At 46.1% G+C, this 26,399-nt stretch overlaps 1 protein-coding gene across 1 annotated transcript; it reads right to left on the bottom strand.

Moving 5' to 3' along the window:
• Window positions 1-455: 455 nt before the first annotated feature.
• On the bottom strand, window positions 456-26,210 carry NUP85 (nucleoporin 85). Its single transcript, XM_081899709.1, has 19 exons — window positions 26,051-26,210; window positions 22,859-22,952; window positions 21,019-21,181; window positions 20,603-20,673; window positions 19,691-19,734; window positions 18,585-18,654; window positions 16,935-17,056; window positions 14,403-14,537; window positions 12,176-12,298; window positions 11,023-11,154; window positions 10,527-10,633; window positions 9,790-9,873; window positions 8,172-8,237; window positions 6,430-6,581; window positions 6,224-6,341; window positions 3,431-3,531; window positions 2,286-2,437; window positions 1,476-1,562; window positions 456-652 (listed from the first exon to the last, which is right to left on the bottom strand). The coding sequence occupies exons 1-19, from the start codon at window positions 26,081-26,083 to the stop codon at window positions 551-553; spliced, it is 1,956 nt and encodes a 651-aa protein (XP_081755835.1). The 5' UTR covers window positions 26,084-26,210; the 3' UTR covers window positions 456-550.
• Window positions 26,211-26,399: the final 189 nt, after the last annotated feature.

Raw genomic sequence — 26,399 nt, 5'->3', positions numbered from 1 at the left:
TCAGAATAAAACCAGATCCTTCACCAAAGCAGAAGCATCCTGTGATTAAATAATGCTCAGAGTTTAGGAGATGGGGGCTTGGATGAAAGTTGTGTAGTTTATTTTAAAAGCTGAGCTACACAGCTTCATTCAGTGGAATGGGGGGATAGTAAGGATGCCGAAAATTTTCTGTGCCTGCAAATTAGAATTAAAGCTGCTTCTTGGGTAAAAAAAGTTCTAAATAATTTTTATTCCTCGATTCTGCATGAATGGAGATTTGGGTTGGTTTTAGATTATCAAATGGACTAGATCTAGATGTTGATTATTAGGTCACTTTAGGAGGTTACTTACTTTAAGTAATCTTAAGTTGTTGAAGTCTAGGAGAGCAGAAAGCTCAATTTCCCTTGAATTCACTGGAAAAAGGAATTTCCTCTTCCACTGTTTTATGTTACAAAAGGCAATTTTAAAAAGAAAAGTGCAAAAGATGACATTTATTCCTAGAAAAAAACAGCCATGATATGTACAGTAAGTAATTGACGCTAAGTTTGTGAGCCACTCCAATAAAGTGATCTCATGATTCTTCCAGTGTGCCTTCTTTGACAATGGCTCGTGCAAGGTTTCGTGCTAGACCAATTCTCAGCATTTCCACCTTCATGGTCTCAGCATCATCCTCCTGGAAACAGAAAGAATCTTAGGAGTTCACCAAATTGGACAGCATCTCATGAGGCCAAGCCCTGCCTTTATCTGCCCCACACGTCATGTCATATATGTCAGGTGTAAGGCAGATTTGTGTGGCTTGCCTGGTGGTCCAAAATAGGCCAGAGGTTCATCATCCCTGAAATATGCTAATCTACTGTCATTTAAACTGATATTTTGTATGTGAGCTGCAATTTACACATTACTAAGCATTCTTCTGCCAGCTTATTTTATGGCTGTTGGGAAAGAAAGCGCTTCCTGTTAGTTTGCATTCAACATGTGGAAGCATCTTTCAAGGTGTTATGAATACAGTCACAAAAAAATAGGATTGCATGGAACCAAGTGTCTCTCGGGTTTCTTTCCCTTGTTCTAAAAATGGCTAAGTTCCAACTTGCTAGAAACAGCCATACATCATGTAACTTGCTATGAATTCTTCCATTTTACTACCTTGAGACCACAACTTTTTCATAAAACACTCTTAGGCTGCGGGGATCAGTAGATGTTTCCTCTGCTGTTTCAGCCTTTTCTCAAGCTACGCCACATGTGAGAGAAAATTCAGGTCATTTTTCTGAGCCCTCTGCACTTCTCCAAGGGCTCAAGGAAAAGGATGAGGCTGCATTCACACATCATGGTGAAACATAGTTAATAGTTTGTGAACATGCAGGTGACTCCTACTTTATTCTTTCCCCAAGAAGCAAAAAACCAAGGTTCATGGCTTAGTGCTATCTTATGAACCGGAGACCGATTAGTTTCCCTCCAAACAAACTATGATATGAAGCCAAGGTCTGGGACAAGATTACCTGGAGCTTCTGGTTTTTCGATTCCGCTGCCATCACATCTTCCAAGCATTTCATCAGTTCGTATGTCTGTTCAGCAGAGAATATCACCTGGAGGAAAACAGTAGTTACCTTCATACAACTGTAATTTCTTCCAGCATTTATTTACTGGAGGCGGACTTTCAAGCCGCTGATGTGTGGCAGGTCATGCATCTAAACGTGAATCTCAGTGACCAATGAGATTTAAAAGCTGAATATCTACACTTTGGTTTCCTCAGCCTGGTTGTGGCTTTTAGGAAAAGTGTTGCAAATTGATGGTTGGGTGCTGTAGACCAAGGCCAACTGATTTCTGTAGAGCACCATTTCCATTTTTGTCCAACTGAAAAGGATTCAGAGTTAACCAGCTTGCTGAAATGCAAGCCCTTGAGAAATGGGCAGAGAACCTCAGGGGAAACTTCATGACTTACAGCTTAGTATCAAGGTTAACTGAACCCATCTGCAGGAACGCTAAAGCTCTTTCAGTAATGAGTCTGTTTCTTTGAAGAAGCAGATGATCAAAGAGGAAGGTCACACATCCATCTCCCCTGTGAACACTAGACGGAGTTTTAGCAATTACACAGAGTGCACTTGGCTGCCTATCTGCTGCCACTGTGAATCTTCACAACCATACAGCTCTGGAGCTCTCTGGGCTTTTGCTGAAAGCTATTTGGGGTGGGAGCACAGGGTCTCATGCTTCCCTGTCAAGTGATTAGTTTACCCAGGAAAGTGGGGACATTCCTTAGACCATCACCACCACCGGCAGGTATTTCTACTGTTCCGAAATATCACACTTGCCTCTTTCTGCTCCAGGAGCGGAAGTGCATCAGTCAGTAAGGTCATCCAAAAGGAGCAAGGAGCAATACGAGCTGTCATCAATGTCAACAGCAGCTTAGCCGCTGCACAGAATCGCTTCTCGCCATACATCCGATGAAATTCCCGGTACTTCCCTGTATCCAAACATTAATTCAGCCCTGTTACATTTTCAGGATACCACACCGTCAGCTTGCAAAGCCATTTCTTAAGACAGATCCATTAAAACTGCATTATGACCACCTAGCATCTTGGTCATTTAGGGAAGCTGAAATTTCTGGTGGCAATCCAGTAAAGGAGGCAGTTGCAATCAACAACTACTAAAATTAATTAAGCCCCATTCATATCAATGGAACAACTCATGATCAATTGCTACTGAACTGTTTCCATAATGCACAGCAGGCTTTGCCAACATCTGGTGCCCTCCAGATATTTTGGGCTACAACTCCCATCAACCCTGCCAGTCAAAACATCTGGAAGTCACCAGGATGGCAATGGCTGAGAAAGAGTGAAAACAATCACTACATCTCAGGGAGTCTTTAAAAAGTATTTGCAGCTATTGATACAAACTGGACCAGCTTTCAAAGCCCTGAAAATCTCACCTTTCAACTATTTCTGTTAAAAAAAACAAATCAGTAGTTACATATTGCCAGATCCAGCCACGTTGTCCTATTTTATTATTAGTTCCCTGGAATCCTTGAAACCTCCACTGGATTATCAATAAGAAAACCTCAATTCAATTTGCCATCACACTGATGCAAGACACACAGAGGAAGGATCCGTTCCTGTGGTTGTCTGAGCTACAAGCCAGCAACATTAGTGCTACCACACCTGGAAGCATTTGTTTCCTGTGGTTTTTAAAAAAACAAATATGCCTTTTGTGACGTAAAGAGGAAACGTCTTAGAAAGTCTCTGTCTAGTTACTCATGATAAGACTACTGTTATGTCCTCCAGCTAAGCAAGGCTATAACAAGTGGTTTCATGGTTGGTTGTTCCAAGATGTGGAATTTGCACTGCTTCGCGCATGCACTTCAAAATGAATTTCAGTCCATTTTCCTCAAGTGGTGGTGTCATCGCCCAGCGCACCATACCGTTCCTTTTTAAAAGAGGCTGTAAGAAGTAGCTCTCACCAAGAAATGTCAGCCGATCACTAAGCAGCATGGATGGTCCCAAGTTGTCAATAAGATCCAAGTCTGAAAAAGAGCCTCTTTCACAGTACTCCTTCAGAAATCTAGAGGGGGCGGAATAGGTGGGAAGATTATTACCACTCCGAACCATCAATGTGTACATATTGTTACTTCAACATGCCATCCTCTTACAAACAAGTATTCTATAGATTCGAAACCTGCCATTGTGAATGGAATTGCCGCCTGGAATTGAGAACAGTGCTTCCTGAACTTTTAATAATCAAGTCACATGTATTCCCCTGAATTGAACTGAGAGGCACACTTCATTCTTAACTCTTCAAATTAGCTTCATTTTTTAGAGTGCGTGCAAAGGCCTGCCTTCAAAGGAACCCTCCCTCCACCCCATGTTTCTTCAGGAGTCATTGAATGGAGAAACTTTACAGACAGAGCGTCCTCTAAGGGCAGCTAATTCTGCTGCCTCTCTGAGCAATTTTGGAATGAGCCAGTCATACCTGCTGTACAGCCAAGGCAGAATTACCCATCTCAACAGAGGCTGATTAGAAAGAGGCAGAGCCAGGGCTGGATGCTTCCTTTTTTCTTTTTCTCCTGGCATACCAGCAGTTGTAGCAATTTGGAAATCACTGACCAAGAAAGCACCCTTCCCAAAACTGCCCTATGAGAGGTTCTTTGTTATTAAAGATGACGTAGTGGAACGAAATTCCAGAAACCAACCCTCAGGTAAGGTATAAACCAGGGGTTTACCTTGCCTGGGCCAGTTCACTCCAGTAGAGATCCCTCTGTGGGCCAGATTGCTGTAATTTCCGGCCTCGGCGCAGACACGATTTCCAGCGTCTGCACAGATGCGATTTCTGGCGCTGTGGAAGCGAGTCCCCGCGCTGTGCTGGTTTAGCGCAGCACCCGGAGACTCACCAAGTAGGCGGCTCAGTTCGGGGGCGGCTTGTGGGCCAGTTAAACGACCTGGCCCATGGGCCTTAGGTTTCCGGTTTCCTACCCCTGGTATAATAAACTATGAGATGACTATAGTTTTGTCTTTTTACCCGACCAAACCCCCTCAGGTAGGAGCAGCAAATGATCTTTAAAAGCTTTTCCGATTTGATTAACCAGGGGTCAGCAAACATTTTCAGCAGGGGGCCAGTCCACTGTCCCTCAGACCTTGTGGGGGGCCGGACTATATTTTGAAGGGGGGGAATGAACTAATTCCTATGCCTCACAAATAACCCAGAGATGCATTTTACATAAAAGCACACATTCTACTCATGTAAAAACACCAGGCAGGCCCCACAAACAACCTAGAGGTGCATTTTAAATAAAAGGACACATTCTACTCATGTAAAAACGCGTGATTCCTGGACCATCCGCGGGTCGGATTGAGACAAAAGCATTTCCCCTCAAAGTGAGGGCTTGCAAATGGGAACTTGGATTTGCCCTCAGTGCAGTACTTTGTGTCTCTCAGTTTCAGAGGAATTCGAGCCTCAAGCTACAGTCATACCTCATGTTACGTTTGCTTCATGTTACGTTTTTTCAGGTTGCGTCCTGTGGCGACCCGGAAGTACCGGAAAGGGTTACTTCCGAGTTTCGCTGCTCGCGCATGCGCAGACGCGCTACTGAGGGTTGTGTTCCTTAATGTTGCGAACGGGCCTCCGGAATGGATCCCGTTCGCAACCAGGGGTACCAGTATACTTCCTTTTTTTTTTTAAAGAGCCAGTTTAACCCCCTGGGTGTAGTATTTGAATGCTGATTGCTGCTTGGTCATTAGCATATGCAGGTCACAGCTTGGAAGTGGAGGTTTCTTGCCTTGCAGGTATGTCACAGCCTAGCAAGACCAGGACCCCTTTCTGTGTGCAGTCACTCTCTCCAAAGCTACACACTGGAGCATATGACTTCCACTGGAAGGAGAAACAACACAGTATGGACACTGTTATCCTGTTCTGGGTTAACAGCAATACTCCAGAAATGAAGCTCAGAGTTCCTCACCCAGTTGCTCTTGTGTAGAAGAAGAAGAAGAAGAAGAAGAAGAAGAAGAAGAAGAAGAAGAAGAAGAAAGGCAAAGGACCCCTGGACAGTTAAGTCCAGTCAAAGGTGACTATGGGGTTGCGGCGCTCATCTCGCTTTCAGGCCGACGGAGCCAGCATTGGTCCACAGACAGCTTTCCGGGTCATGTGGCCGGCATGACTAAACTGCTTCTGGTGCAGCAGAACACCGTGACGGAAACCAGAGCGCATGGAAATGCCATTTACCTTCCCGTCACAGCAGTACCTATTTATCTACTTGCACTGGGGTGCTTTCAAACTGCTAGGTTGGCAGGAGCTGGGACAGAGCAACAGGAGCTCACCCCATTGCAGGTGGGTTGCAGGGCTTTGAACCACCAACCTTCCGATCGGCAAGCCCAAGAGGTTCAATGGTTTAGACCATAGTGCCACCCCCGTCCCACTCTGCTCTTGTGTGCAATGGCTGCTGAAGGGCTATGTGCACATTAATGCTGCAATACCTTTTGTTAATGGGACGCGGGTGGCGCTGTGGGTTAAACCACAGAGCCTAGGACTTGCCGATCAGAAGGTCGGTGGTTTGAATCCCCGTGACAGGGTGAGCTCCCATTTTACCTTTTACCTTTTGTTATGTGCTCTGCAGCTTGCCCCTCTTTTGTGTAAGGGACCCTGCCCAACCCACCTCTAACATGCAGGTGCAAAAGCCAATTCTGAACGAAAGCGTTGGTCTTCCAATAGTCTGCTGTTACTGCTGCTGGACAAAATGGCTCTCCCCTTAAGCAAGACTTACCTGTCTGATATGAGGGTAGCAAAGGCAGCATCCTTTGCTCTGATGCTCCAAGACAGGGCAGAGCCGAGGCGATTGTTCCGGACGGCTTTCATAGCCATGATCTTACAGATGCTACGGACTTGGGAGGGGAAAGAGATGCATTCAGTAAATGGTGTTTATATGAACAGATTAAAAATATACATGCATTCATATATGAAGAAAGGTACCTTGCTCGGTCATCATTCTCTGCTCACAGATCCTCAGTATTTTGAGGGCCTTATGCTCTGTGTCCAGAGGAATCCGTTCAATATGATGCTCCAAGTACGCTCTGCCAAATTCTGGACAATGGTCAAAATAGTCTACTGCAAGCTGCCACAAGCTACAAAGGAGAAATGTGAGTGACTGAACAGTTCTTTTCAGAAGGCAGTTCTCAGAAAATAGAAGCCATTTCACGACACACAGACCACGAGCCAAAGGCTTGTCTTCACACATTCTGTGCACAAACTCTTTCCTGCTTTTCCTTTTCCAGAAGCTGCCCTCATAGACCCTACCAAGCTCACAGGGCAAGCTGAAGTGGGAGCTTTTCAAAACGAAAAGCTAAAATGGCAGCATGGAATTCTGTGGGAGCAGCCTCTGAAAAGAAAAAAGTACGCTCAACATTTTTCATGTGCACTTCCTCCCCTAGATCATCGTCCTTAGTCCATGCAGTGATACTTCTGATAAAAAGAATGAGAATTTGAACTTTTAAAATTCTGGCCTTTGTGGGTTACGCAAGTTGTGAACATGAAAGCCTCACATTCCTTAAAATACTCATTGAAATCTGAAGTCAATGCAAACTGTTTAAATCTTGAAATATAAAGTTAATATCCAGATATAGTTACTTGTACCATGTCCCACTAAAGAAATTACTATTTTATTATGTATTAGAAATCTTGCCCGGGCTTTACCACAAAGAGCAAGGACCGGTTACAACCATTTCCCCCAAAAAATTTAAAAAATATTTGTAACCATTTAATATCAGTTAAAACAAATTTCAGTTGATGTATGGAACTTAAATTAGCCAAGATTACTTTGCAGTGTTTATTTCAGAGGGACTTAAGGCTGCAATCCTAACCTTATTTACCTAGCTAGCCAAGCTAACCAAGCACCACTGAATTTGATAAGGACACTTCTGAACAGACATGGTTCGGATTGCACTGTTAGCCACAATTAACTTTAACTGAAGCAGATATATTATGTTTAGAAGCCTGACTCCCAAGTCTTTGACCAATTAGGCTTATCAATCAATCACTCAAGCTGAAGAGCAACTGCAGTCAGGCTCCCATATGCTCAGCTTCAACAGATGCACATTAAGAAATGCCTTGAGCACACACACAAAAATTCGGATTTTTGTCTGGATTGCTCCTCTACTCTACACTGGAATCCCTTATGCGAGGAACATCTAGAGTTCTCACCAGTCTGAAATGCCACATGCCCTGCAAGCTTCTGGAAAGTAAAAATTTGCAAGTGAAACATTTTGGTGCTCAAGCTAACATGAATGCATGTATATTAAAAATTACAGGGCACTTGGTGATAATGCAGCAGGGGAACCTTATGTTAAGTTAGCTTTGGGTTTAAATCGGCTTTTACTCTTCTCTAGAAGCCATTTGATGGTAACTGCTATTCTAAATACTACCCTGGCCTCTGTTCTTTAAGAGAGTGATGAGCTAATGGGCCGTTTTCTGTCTCTGTAAAATAATATATTGGTAACAACATACAGTACTGTATTTTAAATTTGTAGGAAGAGAGGTAGTGTTTAGAGTAGCACTTATCAAATGGCTTAAACGACTGTCATGAGTTTAATACAGCATAACCAAACCTTCCTCATGTTTCAGAGTCTTACTATTCTCTTTCTTCAGAACAGAATCTCTCCTCCTGCTTCACAATACTATAACATATTTTTTAAAAAATAAATAAACAAGATTGCTACCTATGATGAGAGAAGAGTCCAGAAGCATATTCCAGCAGGAGGTATTCACGCATATTGGAACCAAAACTAAAAGAAGAACACATTATTTTAAAATTCCCATTTCCATGTAATCACTTCCACTGAATTTAGGGCTGCTCTGGCTAGTCCTTTTGTTGTCAAAGTTATTAAAATCCCAGTCTCCTTCTGTGTTAACATCACTTCTGCACCGTTAAGAGTAGTTCACATACGTTTCATATTCTACAAATAGTGAAACAAGAATGAAACGGCGGACAGCATAATCACTAATTAGTGGCAAGCACTGAGCTAACCCTAACCATTGTCAAGAAACAGCTTCTGTTGTGACTTTCTCCTTCCTAAGGTAAAAGGTAAAGGGACCCCTGACCATTAGGTCCAGTCGTGGTCAACTCTGGGGTTGCGGTGCTCATCTTGCTTTATTGGCCGAGGGAGCCGGCATACAGCTTCCAGGTCATGTGGCCAGCATAACTAAGCCACTTCTGGCGAACCAGAGCAGCGCACGGAAACGCCATTTACCTTCCCGTCGGAGCAGTACCTATTTATCTACTTGCACTTTGATGTGCTTTCGAACTGCTAGGTTGGCAGGAGCAGGGACCGAGCAACGGGAGCTCACCCCGTTGTGGGGAATCGAACCGCTGACCTTCTGATCGGCAAGCCCTAGGCTCTGTGGTTTAACCCACAGCGCCACCCGCATCCCCTTCTCCCTCCTCTGTTGCTCCCCTTCCCAATGATGACTGACTTACATCACTTAGCTGAGAAAATAGAAAATGGCAGAAACCTTTATGATGGACCCTTTGTCACTTTAATTCTGAGTGATTTTCTCCCTCCTAGAGAACACCAAAATCACTCAGAATTAAAGTGACAAAGGGTTCATCATAAAGCTTTCTGCCATCATTGGGAAGGGGAGCAACAGAAGGTTGACTACATTTCAGTCTAAACACCAAGTTACACTTCTCTCCATCACTGCTTTCAGGAAGGGAAAACGAACTAATTAAAAGTCTGCATCTGTGACTTTTGTAACCTTCCAAGATGAGTGTGTATGTAGAAGTATAGTCCACATTCAAAATCCTTCGCTCTTGACTAATATGACATGAACTGCTAGGCACTATGATCAAAGCAATTGGTTGTGAAAAGACCACAGCAGTTGTTGGACAGGATGTAACAACAACCTCCATCCCACAAAAAAAAAATATTTTTATTCGAACAAGATTCTAGTGGGAGTTTAAGAGCTTAACCATCCCTTAGGGAGTATAACAAAAGCAGATGGATTTGCCCTGCGATATTCTGTCATATTATGTCACAGTCTCAGTCCCAGATATGTAAAACGATTAATAAAATTGTAATTTAGATGAAGCACTTTTAAAATGTTAAATAAATGCCAAGCATTACCATAAAAAGGAAACTTAAAACTAAGCAGTTTTTAAAAGTAAAGCAAAGACATTTAAGAATCATCTTAGTTATTATCTGACAGATAATAAACATGTTTGCCTTTGAACTGCCAGTTGCCACAAGATTGCCAAGGGACCTCTCAAACACCACACTGACAGGGATGGTCTGACCACTGACAGATAAAACGCAAAAACACTAAGGAAGGGTAACTCACTAAAGGTTGTGTGACTGGAGGAGATTGCAGTGATCCAGCAGGTCTGTCAGATGGGCTACAAACCACCAGTTGCTCAGGGCAATGCTGTATATACAAGGAGCGAAAGGGAGGGAAGGCAAAATGATAATTTAACACACAAAACTATTTCTTTGTGTTCTGAAAATTGACAAGTTTTCCCCAGCCCAATTTAGCAAGTGTTATTGCACCTAAGAGAATCTCATTTTCTCTGTTCATGCTTTCACCACGAAGCTCTTTACTCCACCAGCTCTTCATTTTCATTCCCATTTATGCACCCACCACGATGTTTGCAAGAATCCATTTGGGCCTTAGAATACTTAGGATATGGACTTCTAGGGAGGCCGCTAATGGCAACGGAGCAAGAGCCTTAAGCTCCGGGAAAGGCTCAATAGTCGATAGAGTCCTGGGGAGAGCACAAGGGCGCTGTGCACCCCAAAAGAAGCCCCAAAGGGAATTTTGGACGCAGAGCTTCGGCAGGCAGATTTGCAGGCTCCCCTGTCCTCCCCGCCTCAGCGAAAGGCAAGGGGCAGGAAGGACAGGATTGAGTAGCAGCGCAAGAAGCAGATTTTGAACCCCCAACGAGAAGCCTCAAGCTCCGGCCTGGATGCAGTAACCTACTTTGCAAGAATTCATTTGGGCCCTACAATACTTGGGATACCAGACTGTGAAGCTGATGGAATTCTGGCCAAAGGCTCTCAGACAAGAATGGCAATACTCACCTGCATTCTTTAATCACTTGGTGGATATCTAATTCAAAGGCTGCCAGCAAGATGATGTCTAAAGGCTCAGGGCTGCTTTCTGCTCCCAGGAACAGGTCCATGCTCGACTGCAGAATACAGAAAGGGGTAGGGTTTACTCAACACCGAGGGTGCTCTTTCCCAGGTCAAGGCAAGACAATTATGAAATGAAGGCCCTCTTTTGATCAGGTAGGATTTGGTACAAAGTGTGGTGGATTTCAAAAATTTGCTACTTAAGCTTCTCATGAGCGTCGGTGGCAGGAAGGGCAGATGGCTCTGCCTGGGATATACCCAGTGTACTTGAGCATCGCTCACCTACAGTCCCAACACTTCCTCCTCCCACTGTCATGAGCTAGAAGGCATGGCAAACCGTGGGTGGAGCAAAAGGACAGGACTGCCAGCCATTTTCCCACTTGGGTGGCCCAAAGGTTGTGGCCGGCTCTACTCTAAAAGTGATTCCCCCCCCCCCCCGAGTTACCTGTGCGTAGAGATGGAGTTCCACATGCTTCACGGTAGGGTGGCAGTACAGCAGCCGGGTTACCAGAAAATGGTACCAATTAGTCATGAGGTCTTTCTTCTCTAAAATTGCGCTCTCATCTCCCACCATGATCTTGACGAAGAAAAAACAAACCACTTCAGTGCTCCCTCCCATCATCCACCATCTGCATTTGATCAACTATGTTCTGTTACAGGTGAGTAGACTGAGAAACCCGTTTTTAAGTTCTTCACGCAGCACAGTTAGATCTGAACCACAGAGCTCCTGTTTATTTTTAACCTGCTTTGTCCATTTGCCTCCTCCTCTTCTGAATAAAGCTTCATACAATTGGGCCATTGGGGTCTGGAATAAGTATTTGTCAAGCTTAGGGATTCTGGTAATAGCCCACAAAGCCTAGGCTGCTAGGGCTCATGCTACAGAAGTATAAGATTGGGTGTGTTGAGGAAGAGCAAGTGATGTATCTGGTTGGAAAACACAGGTCATCTTGTCTCAAGAACCTGGGATCTAGTATTTCCTTGGGTACCCCAGTATTCCTTCCAGTCTGGGGGATTGTTAACAGATCCAACTGAGCTAACTCTATAAAGCAGTTGTGCCAGAAAGGGCATGAGCAAGCTCTCCTAGCTTTTCCCCCTTCAGTCACAGGTGTTTCTGATGTTCCAAAATTAGGTAGGTAGCCTGCTCTGGGTGTAGCAGCAGAGTGTTAGCTGTCCTAGCAATGCAACCTTTCAGCAGAAAGCGCTGCTTAATAAGCAGCCCCAAATTGTTACACCCGAGAACATACATGATGTTGAATCATCCTCAGTAAGGATGTTCAGCCTTAGTAAGAACTGTTATGGTTTTATAGACCACTTCTGAGAGTCTGTCATTCCTCCTAGCTCCAGAACAGGAACCCAATCAATGAAATATACCTTCCACACACAAACACTTTGTCCTAGCCCATTTGTTGGGTGAACGAGTGAAATCTAGATATTGACATATTGGTGACTCACCCAAGATCACCGTATGACAGAAAAGAATACAGCCAAACAATTCAAGCTCCAAATGTCTTCAATGCAATTGCAGAACCTATACCCCAACCTGCTTTAAACTCAGTAATGGGGTCAACCATAATATTTCATTCTTCAATCTTACCCACCTTGCAGAGGGTTTCCATGTGCGGATTAGAAGCAAATGTCCCATCCTTTAGGAACCGTTCGCATGCCTCATGCCAATGCTGCCATTTCAGCTCCATCTCCGTCAAAGTCTGGGTGTTGCTAGGCTGGTAAGGAAGACACAAACATGCAATTTGGTTTCCTCTTTTCCTAGTTTTAGATCTATCTTACACTATAATTTACAGTGCTTTCAAACAACTCTGCATGAACAGAAAGCTTTTTGAAATTTTGTTCTTTCCAATGAAAAGGGGCACAAATTTTGGAACGCCAAAACAAGCACTGTATCATTAACCTTTCTTGGGATGGAGAACAACAACAGGATAACGGTCCGCTGACAAGCACCTCTGTCAACATTTACACATACAGTAATCAATTTCATTCATGTTAATAGAACTTCCTTTCAAATACAGTCATACCTTGGGTTGAATGTGATTTGGGTTGAGCGAGTTCGAGTTGCGCTCCGCGGCAACCCGGAAGTAACGGAGCGTGTTACTTCCGGGTTTTGCCGCTTGCGCATGCGCAGACGCTCAAAATGACATCACGCGCATGCGTGAAAGCATCAAAACACGAGCCGCGCACGCGCAGTCGCTTATTAAATTCACTTCAGGATGCGAACAGGGTTCCAGAACGGATCCCATTCACATCCCGAGGTACCACTGTATGTACTGCTCTCCCCCCTCCCCTCCCCACTTCTGCATCCAATGTCTGGAAATACGTAAGCCCATATCAGAAACCCAGAAGCAACTCTCTTCTTGAAGGTGCACCAAAGATTACACAACTATTTCACAGAGACAAAATAAACCTATTTCCTACAACAATGAAAAGCAGTATGAAAAAGAATGACCTAATTCTTGTCAGTGGCAGAAAGAACATGCTGCAAAAAGTCCCCATTTCAGCCTTGAGCATTGCCAAGGATCTCAGGTAACGTGGCTGAAAAAAACCCATTCAGAGACCTTGGAGATTTCCTGCCAGAGCTCCCTCACAGTGCTGAGCTGTATGAACCAATGGTCTGACTCAAAAGAAAGCAGCTTCATATAATCAAAAAATAGGCACATGCATGAACTGGTAACACTGGCCAAGCAGAACGTTGCCAGGCCTTCTCAATTCCATAAGCAAGAAGTGTGCTCCTAATAAGCAGTGCACGTTTTTGTTTTAATTAATCTGTTACAATTATTTTTTCAGCATGCAGCTGTTGCGTTGTAGAGTCATAAAGGTAAAGGGACCCCTGACTATTCGGTCCAGTCGTGGCCGACCCTGGGGTTGCGGCGCTCATCTTGCTTTATTGGCCGAGGGAGCCGGCATACAGCTTCCGGGTCATGTAGCCAGCATGACTAAGCCACTTCTGGCAAACCAGAACAGCGCACGGAAATGCCGTTTACCTTCCTGCCGGAGCGGTACCTATTTATCTACTCGCACTTAGACGTGCTTTCGAACTGTTAGGTTGGCAGAAGGGACTGAGCAACAGGAGCTCACCCCATCGCGGGGATTTGAACCACCGATCTTCTGATCAGCAAGCCCTAGGCTCTGTGGTTTAACCCACAGCGCCACCCGCGTCCCTGTAGAGTCATACCTCAGGTTAAAGTTGCTTCAGGTTGAGTCTTTTCGGGTTGTGCTCCACTGTGACTCGGAAGTAACAGAACGCATTACTTCCGGGTTTCGTCGCCTGCGCAGACGCTCCAAATGACGTCACGCGCATGCGCAGAAGCGGCAAATTGTGGCACGCGCAGGTTGTGTTTTCTGCAGGATGTGAACGGGGCTCTGGAGCGGATCCCATTCATATCCAGAGGTACCACTGCATTTTGTTTGCATGTTTTGCACACGTCACCCCGGACTCTTCTGAGGAAGAGTGGCAGGTAGGGCTAGGCAATATCTGGTTTTCAATGTTGTGATATATCAGCAGCTAAATAGAGCAATATGCTGATATACTACGATGTCTGGAATTTATCTCGGCTGCTTCTTCCTCCCCACCTTGGAGGGTTGGCTTCCTCAAAGGCACCAGAAGATGGAGCCCAAGAACCTTCTCAGGCTCCTTCTGCCTGCCTGCGCCTTTGCCATCTGCACGCAATTTGAGCTGGGAAGACATTGTGGCTCCCTGACCACTGCAATGTATTCCCAACGCAAAATCTGAAACCGGTATCGCAATCTGAATGCCAAACTGGTTTCGGACAATTCACCAAACCACACTGCGCATGAGAAGAACATCTTACATACACAGAGAACAGGCATCTTCTTCATCAACTCGTCCAAAATTTTGCACATGCTCACTGAAGTGGGATTGGCGTTTGCTTCCTTAGAGAGCAGTTGCCGAGCTTCGTCCATCCGACCTTGCAGCACCAAGATAGTTAACTGCAAAAGCAAAAAGGAAGGTTTCCGCAACTGAGTTGAACCCAAGAAAGCACCAGCATGTTAATACTAACATACTACAGTGGTGCCTCGCAAGACGAAATTAATTCGTTCCGCAAGTCTCTTCGTCTTGCGGTTTTTTCGTCTTGCGATGCACGGTTTCCCATAGGAATGCATTGAAAATCAATTAATGCGTTCCTAGGGAAACCGCCTTCAGACCAGGTCCGGGGACAGTCTGTCCCCCGACCTCTTCTGAAGGCTGGGGGGGGGGGACAAGGGCTTTTCTTCCCACTGCCAGCCTTCAGAAGGCTGTTCTGAAGGCTGGCGGTGGGAAGAAAAGCCCTTCTTCCCACCTCCCGCCCCGCAAGCTCCGGGGACAGGAGGGCTTTGCTGCCAACCGCCAGCATTTTAAAAGCCCCTGCTGTCCCGGGGCGATTTTAAAATGCTGGCGGGCGGGAGCGAAGTCTCCGCTGCCCCGAGGAGATTTTAAAATGCTGGGGGTCGGCAGCGAACGCTTCGCTCCCGCCCGCCAGCATTTTAAGATCGCCCGGGGCAGCGGAGAAGTCTCCGCTGTCCCGGGAAGGCAGGCGGGGGGAGCAAAGACTTTTGCCCCCGCCTGCCTTCAGAAGAGGTCCAGGACCTCGTTCCGATGCCTGGCGGCGAGGGGAGAGGTTCCCGCCCCACCGCCCGGCATCGGGGCATCGTTCCGATGCCCGGCGGCGGGGTGCGAGGTTCCCGCCCCCCCGCCCCACTTCGGAGCAGCGTTCCGAAGCCGGGCGGCTGGGGCAGGTGTTCCCGCCCCCCCGCCCCGCTTCGGAGCAGCGTTCCGAAGCGGGGCGGCTGGGGCAGGTGTTCCCGCCCCCCCGCCCCGCTTCGGAGCAGCGTTCCGAAGCCGGGCGGCGGGGGCAGGTGTTCCCGCCCCCCCGCCCCGCTTCGGAGCAGCGTTCCGAAGCGGGGCGGCTGGGGCAGGTGTTCCCGCCCCCCCGCTTCGGAGCAGCGTTCCGAAGCGGGGCGGCTGGGGCAGGTGTTCCCGCCCCCCCCGTCCCGCTTCGGAGCAGCGTTCCGAAGCGGGGCGGCTGGGGCAGGTGTTCCCGCCCCCCCGCCCCGCTTCGGAGCAGCGTTCCGAAGCGGGGCGGCTGGGGCAGGTGTTCCCGCCCCCCCGCCCCGCTTCGGAGCAGCGTTCCGAAGCGGGGCGGCTGGGGCAGGTGTTCCCGCCCCCCCGCCCCGCTTCGGAGCAGCGTTCCGAAGCGGGGCGGCTGGGGCAGGTGTTCCCGCCCCCCCGCCCCGCTTCGGAGCAGCGTTCCGAAGCCGGGCGGTGGGGGCAGGTGTTCCCTCCCCCCCGCCCGGCTTCGGAGCACCGGGAGAAGCGATCTCCCCGCAGCCCCTTGCTTCAAAAGAGGTCCGGGGGCAGCGGGGAAGAAGCGCTGCGCTTCCCGCTGCCCCCGGACCTCTTTTGAAGCAAGGGGCTGCGGGGAGATCGCTTTTCCCCGCAAACCCTTGCTTCAAAAGAGGTCCGGGGGCAGCGCGAAGCGCTTCCCGCTGTCCCCGGACCTCTTTTGAAGCAAGGGGCGGTGGGGAGAAGCGATCTCCCCACAGCCCCTTGCTTCAAAAGAGGTCCGGGGGCAGCGGGAAGCGCTTCCCGCTGTCCCCGGACCTGGGGCTGCGGGGAGAAGATCGCTTCTCCCCGCTGCCCCTTGCTTCAAAAGAGAAGACCCGCTGTCCCCTGGGCAAGCTTCGTTTTGCGATGCAAGCCCATAGGGAAATTCGTCTTGCGAGGCAACTCGAAAACGAAAAAACCTTTCGTTTTGCGAGTTTTTCGTCTCGCGAGGCGTTCGTCTTGCGGGGTACCACTGTAAATCGATATGCATGCAGCTGCAGTGGCACATACAGCAGCTTATGAAAAGTAAGCATCCTAAAGAAGAGACTAGTCCAATCAACCAAGCCATGAAGTAGCACGAATGTAAAGGACTATTCCTCTTCCTACTACAAAAAAACATGCTGCCATTATGCAGACCTGACCGTGCGTCTGTTGCTAGATAGAACATCGGCATCGATACCTCCAGCTTCACTCTGCACCCAGAGTGATCTATCGCAATCACAGAGCTACAAACTACTGCCTTGCACTCAAATCCCTTGTGCATATCTTGCTGGGGAAAGGTCTTGAAACATCAGCTCAAAAAAATATTATTGGTACATAGCACTTCCAACTTACATTGACAGATGCTTAACATGTAACTGTCTTCCTTCCTCATGATGATTCTGTTTGCTTTGAACTAAAAAGATCTCGCACATTTCATAGAACTCGTTCCTAGTAGCCCTTTATTTTTGGTTCGAACTAGGTTTCTTTCGGGGGGGGGGAGTGAAGCAAATGCTTTCTGGCTAAGAAAATTCCTCACTCACCGCATCCCAGAAGTTTTTGTGTTTTGCGGGGCTTTCGTTCCTCAGAACATCGCAAAGCATGTTGTCCACATCACACACATGAAGACGAACCCAGTCAAGGAGGTGACGCAGGAGAGAACCAGCTGCAAAAAAGATATTTGTTTCTGCATGGTGTAGTGGTTAAGAGCAGTGGACTCGTAATCTGGTGAACTGGGTTCACTTCCCAGCTCCTCCACATGCAGCTGCTGGGTGACCTTGGGCCAGTCACACTTCTCTGAAGTCTCTCAGCTTCACTCACCTCACAGAGTGTTTGTTGCGGGGAAGGGAAAGGAGATTGTTAGCCGCTTTGAGACTCCTTAAGGGGAGTGAAAGGCGGAATATCAAGTCCAAACTCTTCTTTTGCTGCTGCTTTGCCAGAAAATAAATCTTAGCGCGCCCCCCCCCAATTCTTATGTTTTTCGAGTGTGCACAAAAATATTTGAGCTTAAGGGACTATGCTTCTGAAAAGGGTGCATAAACTCACATGCTTTTACTCTCTTCTCCTTTAACCTACTGTGCTAGCCCGCAGATGAGAATAAATGCTGTCTGCTCTGCCTTAGCTAATGTTATTGGAGAATGTCACTCTTACTTGCTCGCTGATGCTCTGTGAGCAACTTCAAACAAAAAACCATTTCCTACACAGAAGGTTATCCAGGTTTACCGTAATGAGCTCACATGTGAATTAACTCGCTGGGCATACATGTCATGGGAAGTCACCTCAAATTCGTCCCTCCACCCCCAATACATGGGTCCATGGCATATGCTGGCACTGTTCTGACCATCCAGAGCAAACACACACAAAGCAAGGTGGGCCATTGGTTGCAGCACTACAGAAAGCTCTGGAGACAAGGCTGGAGTTGGACGAGGCCTTAGAAGTGCCTCCACCCAGTCTATCCCATCTAGGCTGCCCCCCTTCTTGCCTGAAGAGTGCCAATCCTTGAAGCACCAGCCACTGCTCTGAAGGCAAGGCTTCTCCTTCACTCTGTGACATCTCTGGGCAATTAAGGGGGCAGTTTAGGAGATAACTTTGAGGACATTCCCTTGAGAGTGGTGTAGTGGTTAAGAGTGGTAGATTTGTAATCTGGAGAACCGGGTTCGGGCCTCCGCTCCTCCACATGCAGCTGCTGGGTGACCTTTGGCTAGTCACACTCCTCTGAAGTCTCTCAGCCCCACTCACCTCACAGAGTGTTTGTTGTGGGGGAGGAAGGGAAAAGGAGAATGTTAGCCGCTTTGAGACTCCTTCAGGTAGTGATAAAGCGCGATATCAAATCCAAACTCTTCTTCTTCTTCTTGTATAGTGGTACCTCGGTTTTCGAACATCTCCATTGATGGAGGTTTTGGTTTTCAAATGCCGAAAAGCCGGAAGTGCTTCAGTTTCCGAAGGTGCCTCGGACGTCAAACATGAAATGCGGCTTCTGTATTGAGTTTTCCGTTTTGAGTTTTACATTTTGAGGCTTCTGTACTGTGTTTTTGGTTTTTTGAACGTTTTGGAACTCAAACGGTCTTCCAGAATGGATTACATTCGAAAACTGAGGTACCACTGTATCTCGTTGTTTTTTTAAAAAAGCAACCTGCAGATACTTCCAACACAAAAAACATGCCATTTTGACTTCATTTTAGTCCAATTTTCACCTGGTGCTGCTTCGATGAACATGATTTCACAAAGATTCCAGATCAACTCCATCGCAGACAAAGTGGACACCTGAGGAAAACAGACGCCAATTTAAAGATGACACACATAACGTGTTGAGCTTGGAGTCAACTTCACATGAATATGTTAGCTACAGCTTTTCTTGAGCAGAGGCAGCTTGGCTTCAGGGATCCACGTTCTGGCAACCTCAAGGCTAGGCTGCTGCAATGCACTCTACGTGGGGCTGCCCTTGGAGAGAGTTTGGACGCTGCAACCAGTGCTGAATGCAGCAGCCAGGGTGCTGGTTGGCACAATGCTACACCAGTTCTTAAAGTTCACCTTGTAGGCATGAATCTGAAGCATCCCTTCCTCCCTCTTTTTCCTGGAGGTGGGGAAGTGATTCATCCAGAGGTTTGTGCTTGCTCCTCTGCTGTCTTGAGTACCTTTGAAACTCAGCATTGTGTTACACAAGACCCTACGCCTCTTAAGAGCCAATCTCAGTGGTGAGAACAAATTTGCGTGGTTGGCCACCAAGAACAGCAAGCATTTTTGGTAGCATAGGATATCACTTCAGAAGATTTTGTCATGGTTTATTAGTATCTGGCTGCTTCCACAGGCACTAAATATCTCCTTTTTATTTACTTTTTTTAAATACAAAGATCAAACTACAGTGAGTAATATCCTGTGCACAACTAGATGAACTCCACTTTATAGAATGTATAGCAATACTTTTAATATATTGCTAACCGCTCTGTGACCTTCAGATGAAAGGAGGGACAGAAATTTAATAAATATGAATACAGCTTAGAACTGAGTTTATGACAGGTTGCAGTTGCTGACAGTGCTAGATAACTATAAGTTATCATGGTACTTGTTCTTTCTGGAAAATTTCTGTCAGTGCTTTATTGCGGTGGTCTGCAACCGAACCCACAACACCTCCAAGGTAGGCCTGTATTTCCAAGACAATTAAGCAACAAGAGCAGTTGAGATTCTGACAAAATCCAAAAAACTAACTGAATAGAAATTAGCAGTGCTGCAAAGCTCTGTGGCAGATGCTAGCAAAAAAGTTATTCTCAAATGTCACCAAAAATATATATATTTAGGTTACCTCAGTGCTGTGTTGCATGTGGATTGCTGGGTCCTGTGTTGAAACTAACAAAAGAAATATATACAAGTCAGGGTTTTCTCCTTTTTCTTAGCTCTCTGAGCCAAAGAAACATTTACACTCCAGATCTACCATTCTGTATGGAGAGACCAGTATAGTTGTACCTCAGTTTACAAACTTAATCTGTTCCGGAAGTCCGTTCTTAAACCAAAAACGTTCTTAAACCAAGGCACACTTTCCCTAATGAGGCCTTCCACCACCGTTGCCCTTCTACTGTTCGGATTCTGTTCTTAGACTGAGGTAAAGTTCTCAGACTGGCACACTATTTCTGGTTTTGCGGTGTTTGTAAACTGATTCGTTCTTAAACTGGACTGTTTATAAACCGAGGTACCACCGTACATTCTTCAGTGTACTTAGTTAATTAGCACTTTTATCAGCTACATTCAAAAGGCTGTAGTTCTTATTCCTGTGCCAAGGCCCCATCACCTGAACCTTATGGGCCCCAGTGGAGCCTGGGATTCAAAAGATTTCCAAACTGACTTCTTGTAAGAGCAGCTCAATTTCATGAGCCATTCAGACTACTTTCTTATTGTTATCATCTCACAAATTACATTGTATAGACCACTTAGTAGCGTAGCTCACTGAATGAAGAGCATAGATTACAAAATCTACAAATAGACCACTTGATAAAAATCTCTAAGCAGTTTACACAAAATAGCATTTCTCAAAATATAATCAACATATCTCAAAAACAAGTAAGACATAATAAAACTGTTTAAAATAAAATCAACAGAATTTATAAACAAGTATACACAATAAATGCATACGTTTGGATCAGCTTGCCAAAACAAAAAAATACATATATTGTGGACTCAAGTCCACCACATTTCACATTAACACTGTAGGACAACTTACTAGCTAACTGATGAGAATCTTCCATGCTGGCTCTTATGACTGAGCGGTAGTTTTTGCTCACTCGAACCAACCTGACAAAAGTAGAAGAGTCTGGTTAGAATGGGTTAAAAAGAAAAAATTACGGACAGACCCTTTCCAAGCACCGGGCATGAGCTTGGAAAGCAGTATGAACTGGTATCCCTCAGCATTATTTAGGGTGTTGCATCCCTCTGGTAGACAGCGAGTGAAAGAACATTTATGAAAATAGCAGTGGCTACAGAAGAAACATTCAGATTAAATAAGATCAATATGCTGAGGCTGCAATTCTATGCACACTCACACTCATAGGGTTTTGTTGCAAATCAAATAGTAAATCACTATAGCACCCTGGCCCTACCTGGATGATCTCAGAACATGAAGATTTTTAGATCACTTACTGGGCAGTCCTTGACTTCCCAAGCTTTTCCTTCTCATCCTTCTGAAGGCCAACAAAGATCCCATGTGATTCATTGAAAAGCTTCCTCAAAGTCTGAGAGTATATATCTAGATCTTTGCGAACAACGTAGACATAGGGGCAGTCAGGCCTTTTCTCTTTACCCTCTGAAACAAATCACACAGAAGTTTTAATACAGCCAAACACCGTTAGTTCACCATGGGAATAATGTGTGCATCAGCCCCACAACACAGTGGGACATGACAAAAAACACTGAGGTTATCTGGGTGCATATGTATTCCAAAGTAGTTCTATATTCCCTCTGTTCTATGCAAGCTCTGTAAAGGCAAGGGCATGAATGCTTTTAACACACATTCTTGTACTAGTGTTTCGTTTCGTTTTTAAACTGACCTCATTCTTAGGATCTTTCTCGCCATGATTTATATGCTGGGGGGGGGGGGGAATCTTACACCCTTGAAGCTTTGTGTAGGATGTTTTCATGTGGGGTGTTAACCCAGGATTATTGGGCCATGCCACTGCCTCAGACAAAATGTCATGTAGTGAAGTTTGTCTGCCATTTCTGACAATCTCGCAGGTTTCCTAGAAGCACAGTCTGAAAACTACTGTTGCAAATATCTGAACAAGGCTGCTGTTTAATTGATTACAATTTGTCCCAGTGATCTAACAAAGAGTTCAGAACCACGTTCATGGGATTCCAACATGGGCTACCACCTAGGTACTGATAAGTTTGCCATTCCTATCTTAAAGCATATAGTCCAAGGAGGGGAATCTCAGGCCCAGGGGCCAAATGTACATCTCCAGGCTTTTCTATCTGGCCCTGTGGACCTTCCCCAGGCCACCTCTCTCAGTCCAGGTGACACCTCCTCTGCCCAATTTTGCCTCTAACCACAGACACCTGTGCCTCAGGCTCTGTCTGCCACAAGGATGCCATCCTTGGCAACTTCCCCATGGGGAATGTGGTCCATGGAACTGGAAAAGGTTCCCTAGCCCTTGAACTAAATTAAGCCATGTCAAGTTTTGCGTACATGTACCCAGGCATTTTGAGTCTGGAATTCATTAATACAGCCTGTGCTGAAAGTTCAGTGGCCCAAGATATTTGATGTACATCAGCGGGCATCAGGAGGACCAGTTAGCAAGTCTATTTTGAGGGACAAAGAAGGGGTGATTGTAGTTGAATGCCAAAGTAGTTATAATTATTGATAAATTAAACATTAATCAGACAATGATTTTTAACCAGTATTCCCTGTAAGATTGATAGCAGCAATGTCTAAAAATATAAATCTCTATTTCTGTGTCCTTCTGTTCTCTCTCTCACCTTTATTCTAATTAATCTCTCTTCCCTAGCTAATTCTAACCAACTTTTTCTGTCTTGGGATGTTCCTGTTCACCATATGCAATTCCACATCAACACTCTGCTAGAATTAAGGCAGGGGTGGGGAAGGAACCCTTTTCAGTCAGAGGGCCACATTTCCTTCTGGGTGATCTTCCAAGGGCCACATACCAGTGATGTGCGGGGCCAAAACTAAAAGTAGCTGCAGCGACAAATGACAACTTCACCTTTGTACTGTCCGCTAGTGACTACAATACTCAGACATCCCTCTCTAGTCTCCACCCAGGCAAGCAAGAAATATCATTAACTGAGTTCAGGGATGAATTCCTGCCACGCAGAAATGCTTGGTGATGGTTCCAAGGGCCAGATAGATTGGCCCGGAGGGCCACATTCAATCCCTAAGCCCGAGGTTTTCTATCCCTGCACTTGTGTGGGCCTATTCACTACAATTAATTCATCAAAAACATAGACATTAGTAACAGAGGTTACCAACCTGTTGATCCAAACAATGTTTCACACACCAGCATCTCCCCAGGTCCCCACTCGAAACATAACTGTTTCTTGTCAGAATTTATTTCTGGAATCAGCTGTTTGAAACAGAAGGAAGGAAGGAAGGAAGGAAGGAAGGAAGGAAGGAAGGAAGGAAGGAAGGAAGGAAGGGAGGGAGGGAGGGAGGGAGGGAAGGGAATTAGACAGGCAAATATGATAACAATGCTGAAATCAAAACACATCTGTTACGAAGTACACTTTTTAAAAAAAACAACACCTGCAACTTAAATTACAGTGGTACCTCGGGTTACATATGCTTCAGGTTACAGACGCTTCAGGTTATAGACTCCGCTAACCCAGAAATAGTACCTCGGGTTAAGAACTTTACCTCAGATGAGAACAGAAATTGCGCAGCGGCAGCAGGAGGCCCTATTAGCTAAAGTGATACCTCAGGTTAAGAACAGTTTCAGGTCAATAATGGACCTCTGGAACGAATTAAGTTCTTAACCTGAGGTACCACTGTACATACACTGACAGCAGCAAAAGCTGGAATGAAGAGAGTGACCCTCTTATGAAGAACATCTCACAAGTTCTATCCATTAAAACACACACACACCCTTACATCTTTAATCAACACCAAACCCAACTGCCTACTATGATCTTGGACATGCTTGCTTGCCTTGCCATGTGATATCAGTCCCAGCTAACATGGCCAATGGTCAGGGATGATGGGAGCTGTCGGTCCTGCTGGGCTCTGGGCTCCGACCCCTGAGCTTGAGGAACCCAGTGGTTCTCAAAGGGTGTGGTGCGCCACACTAGCGTGGCAGGAGAAAATGAGATTTCATGGGATTCTTGTATTGGAATTTTTTCAGATGGAGCACCATGTATGACAAGGAATATGAGAGGCTTGGTAGCTGTGTTGAACCAAAGTGAAATGTTCTGGAAAGCATGCAAATGTCATCTTGATAAGTCAAGATAACCAGCCGAAATAATGAGCAGCTGCTGCAAGAATGAGCTCATATATGTTTATGTTTCCTTGCTTTGATATATGTTAATTGACTTGCTTTGATGCTGTCCTTATCTGTAGTCCTTGAGATGCTGGGCTTTAGGCCCAGAGAGGGGAGAAGCCTTGGATAGCTGCCATGTGTGGCCTCACTAGCCAGCTTTGATGGGAGGTTTGGGGCAAACGGAGTATGCTGCTTTGGGAATAAGGGTTGTATAAACATCTGCCTGAGTGCAGACAAGTCACGGCAAGCTCTCACTGCTGCAGTGTCCATTCCACATCTATAATGGCAGTGAGGCCTGGCTGGGTGACTTACTGTAAACTTAACTCTTTCTTATAATAATGCCTGCACCAAACCACTCCCACGAGCCCATCTTTGGACTGTGGTATCAGGACAGTGGCACTCATCAAACAGAAAAATCCAGATGTAGTATTAAATCACTGAGGGGTTTTTTTACACAGAGGCATTAATCACCAAGACCCTTGTAGCTGATTTGAACTTGGTTCTAGATCAGGCTGTGCACATTGTGAATTTCATCAAAGAAGAACCACTAAAAACAGAGTTATTTGATATAACAACACAACAAGATGGAAGAAGTAAAATATTGAGATCACACATGGGTGAAGGGGAGTGGGGGTATATGGGAACTTATAACATTATTTATAATATGTTAATTGTGTTGTATTTACATATAGCAAAAGGAAGCCTAGAGCATTTAGATATATTTTAATTTAGGTAATCTATGTAATAGGCTTATGTCAGAAAATGAATATGTATTTTGAATTTGATGTTTGTAATTTTTGTTTTGAAATAAAAATTTTAAAAAACACGGTTATTTGCTTGACTCTGCAAAGACATGGAACCAAAACATTTCCTGCACTCGGAGGTTTGCTGGCTGTCCAGCAGAATTGTTTTTAATTAGGTGTTGGAGCTGAAGAATGAATAAAGGGAGTTTTTGGAACAAGAGAAGCCATTGTACCACCAATAAAAAATTTGGTGTGGTATGAGCAAATTTTTATTTCGAAAGCATGGCTCAGAGAAAAAACTTAAGAGAACCACTGCTCTAACTACTCTGCCACTGGCACTCCCTGCCTCCCAGGTACACCAGCCTGATCCCATCCACTGGCCAAAGGAGTGCAGGTGGGGAGCTGGCTTCCCAGCACCCTGCCAGAAAAAGCAAACCGGCTCCAGCTGCCCTTAAGACTGCACAGCTTAAGGAGGCACAGTTTGGTCAGTGGCCAAGCCTTGAGGAACAGGGCCACCGGTCAGGATTTTGTCTGTTCATGGTTTGGATCTGTTATATGCTTCTTTGGCAACAAGTAGATGGAGATGTGGGGTGTAAGGTAAATACAGTGGTACCTCGGGTTAAGTACTTAATTCGTTCCGGAGGTCCGTTCTTAACCTGAAGCTATTCTTAACCTGAAGCACCACTTTAGCTAATGGGGCCTCCTGCTGCCACCATGCTGCCGGAGCACGATTTCTGTTCTCATCCTGAAGCGAAGTTCTTAACCTGAGGTACTATTTCTGGGTTAGCGGAGTCTGTAACCTGAAGCGTATGTAACCCGAGGTACCACTGTAGCAAGCCTCTTAAGTGGAGCGGTTGGGGTTAGGCTAAGCATGTGAATGAACATCCTCCACACACACTCCATGAAGCTCACTGAGCAACGCCCATATCCCTCAGCCAGGCCTACCTCACAGCGCTGTTATAACTGAAAAATTAAAATAGGGCTGGGAGAAGAGAGCCACAGCATGCTGCCTTGAGCTCCTTGCAAGAAAGGCCGGAGGCAAGATAAAACTGGCCCTGTCACGACGTTATTGCCTCTGCTCACTTTGCAGAGGAGGTTGCTGGTGGTGGTGGTGGAGGAGGAGGAAACTTCTTAAACCTGCCTATTCCGACACAAAGGCGAATGGAGACAGCTTAGTCGGTAGAGCAATCTCAGGGTCGTGGGTTCGAGCCCCACGCTGGGCAAAAGACTCCCGCATCGCAGGGGGTCGGTCTAGATGACCCTCAGGGGTCCCTTCCAAATCTACAATTCTCAACTTCCTTGCCCATGATCGAGGGGGGGGGACCCAAATCCGAGCCTTCCGTTCCGACACCTGCAGCCCCACCTCCTTCTCCGGATCCCATTTCCCTCCACGCGGCCCACAAACACCCCGAGCGAGGGAGGGAGGGACACGCTTAAGCGACGCACAGTGACCGCAGGCTCCACGTCCAGCTCCTCCATGCCGCCCAGCCGAGGCACAAACTCCCGCTATCCGCTTCTGCCCTCGCTCCTTCCCCAGCCTCGAGCAGCCGCTTCCTCGTCTCCCTGGGACAGCCCGGCCAATGGCCATGCCTCTCGCGCGCATGCGTACGGGAGGAGGGCCCAGGGATATGTGGGGGGTTTTTTGCCGCCTCTTTTCCACCCCTAGAGATAGGAAATTGATAGAGGAGCTCGCCTCTCCGTTTACAACAGCGCTTCAGAGAGAACTTCATTTATAAAGCCCCCCCCCTTCCTTTTGCTCCTCAGGAAGAGAGAGAAGACTGAAGAGAGAGTTGAC

The sequence above is a fragment of the Podarcis melisellensis genome (genome assembly GCF_964234715.1).
Source record: "Podarcis melisellensis genome assembly, chromosome: 2".
NCBI lineage: Eukaryota > Metazoa > Chordata > Lepidosauria > Squamata > Lacertidae > Podarcis > Podarcis melisellensis.
The sequence above is the reverse complement of the archived record's forward strand: the minus strand, read 5'-3'. Positions and strand labels throughout refer to the sequence as shown.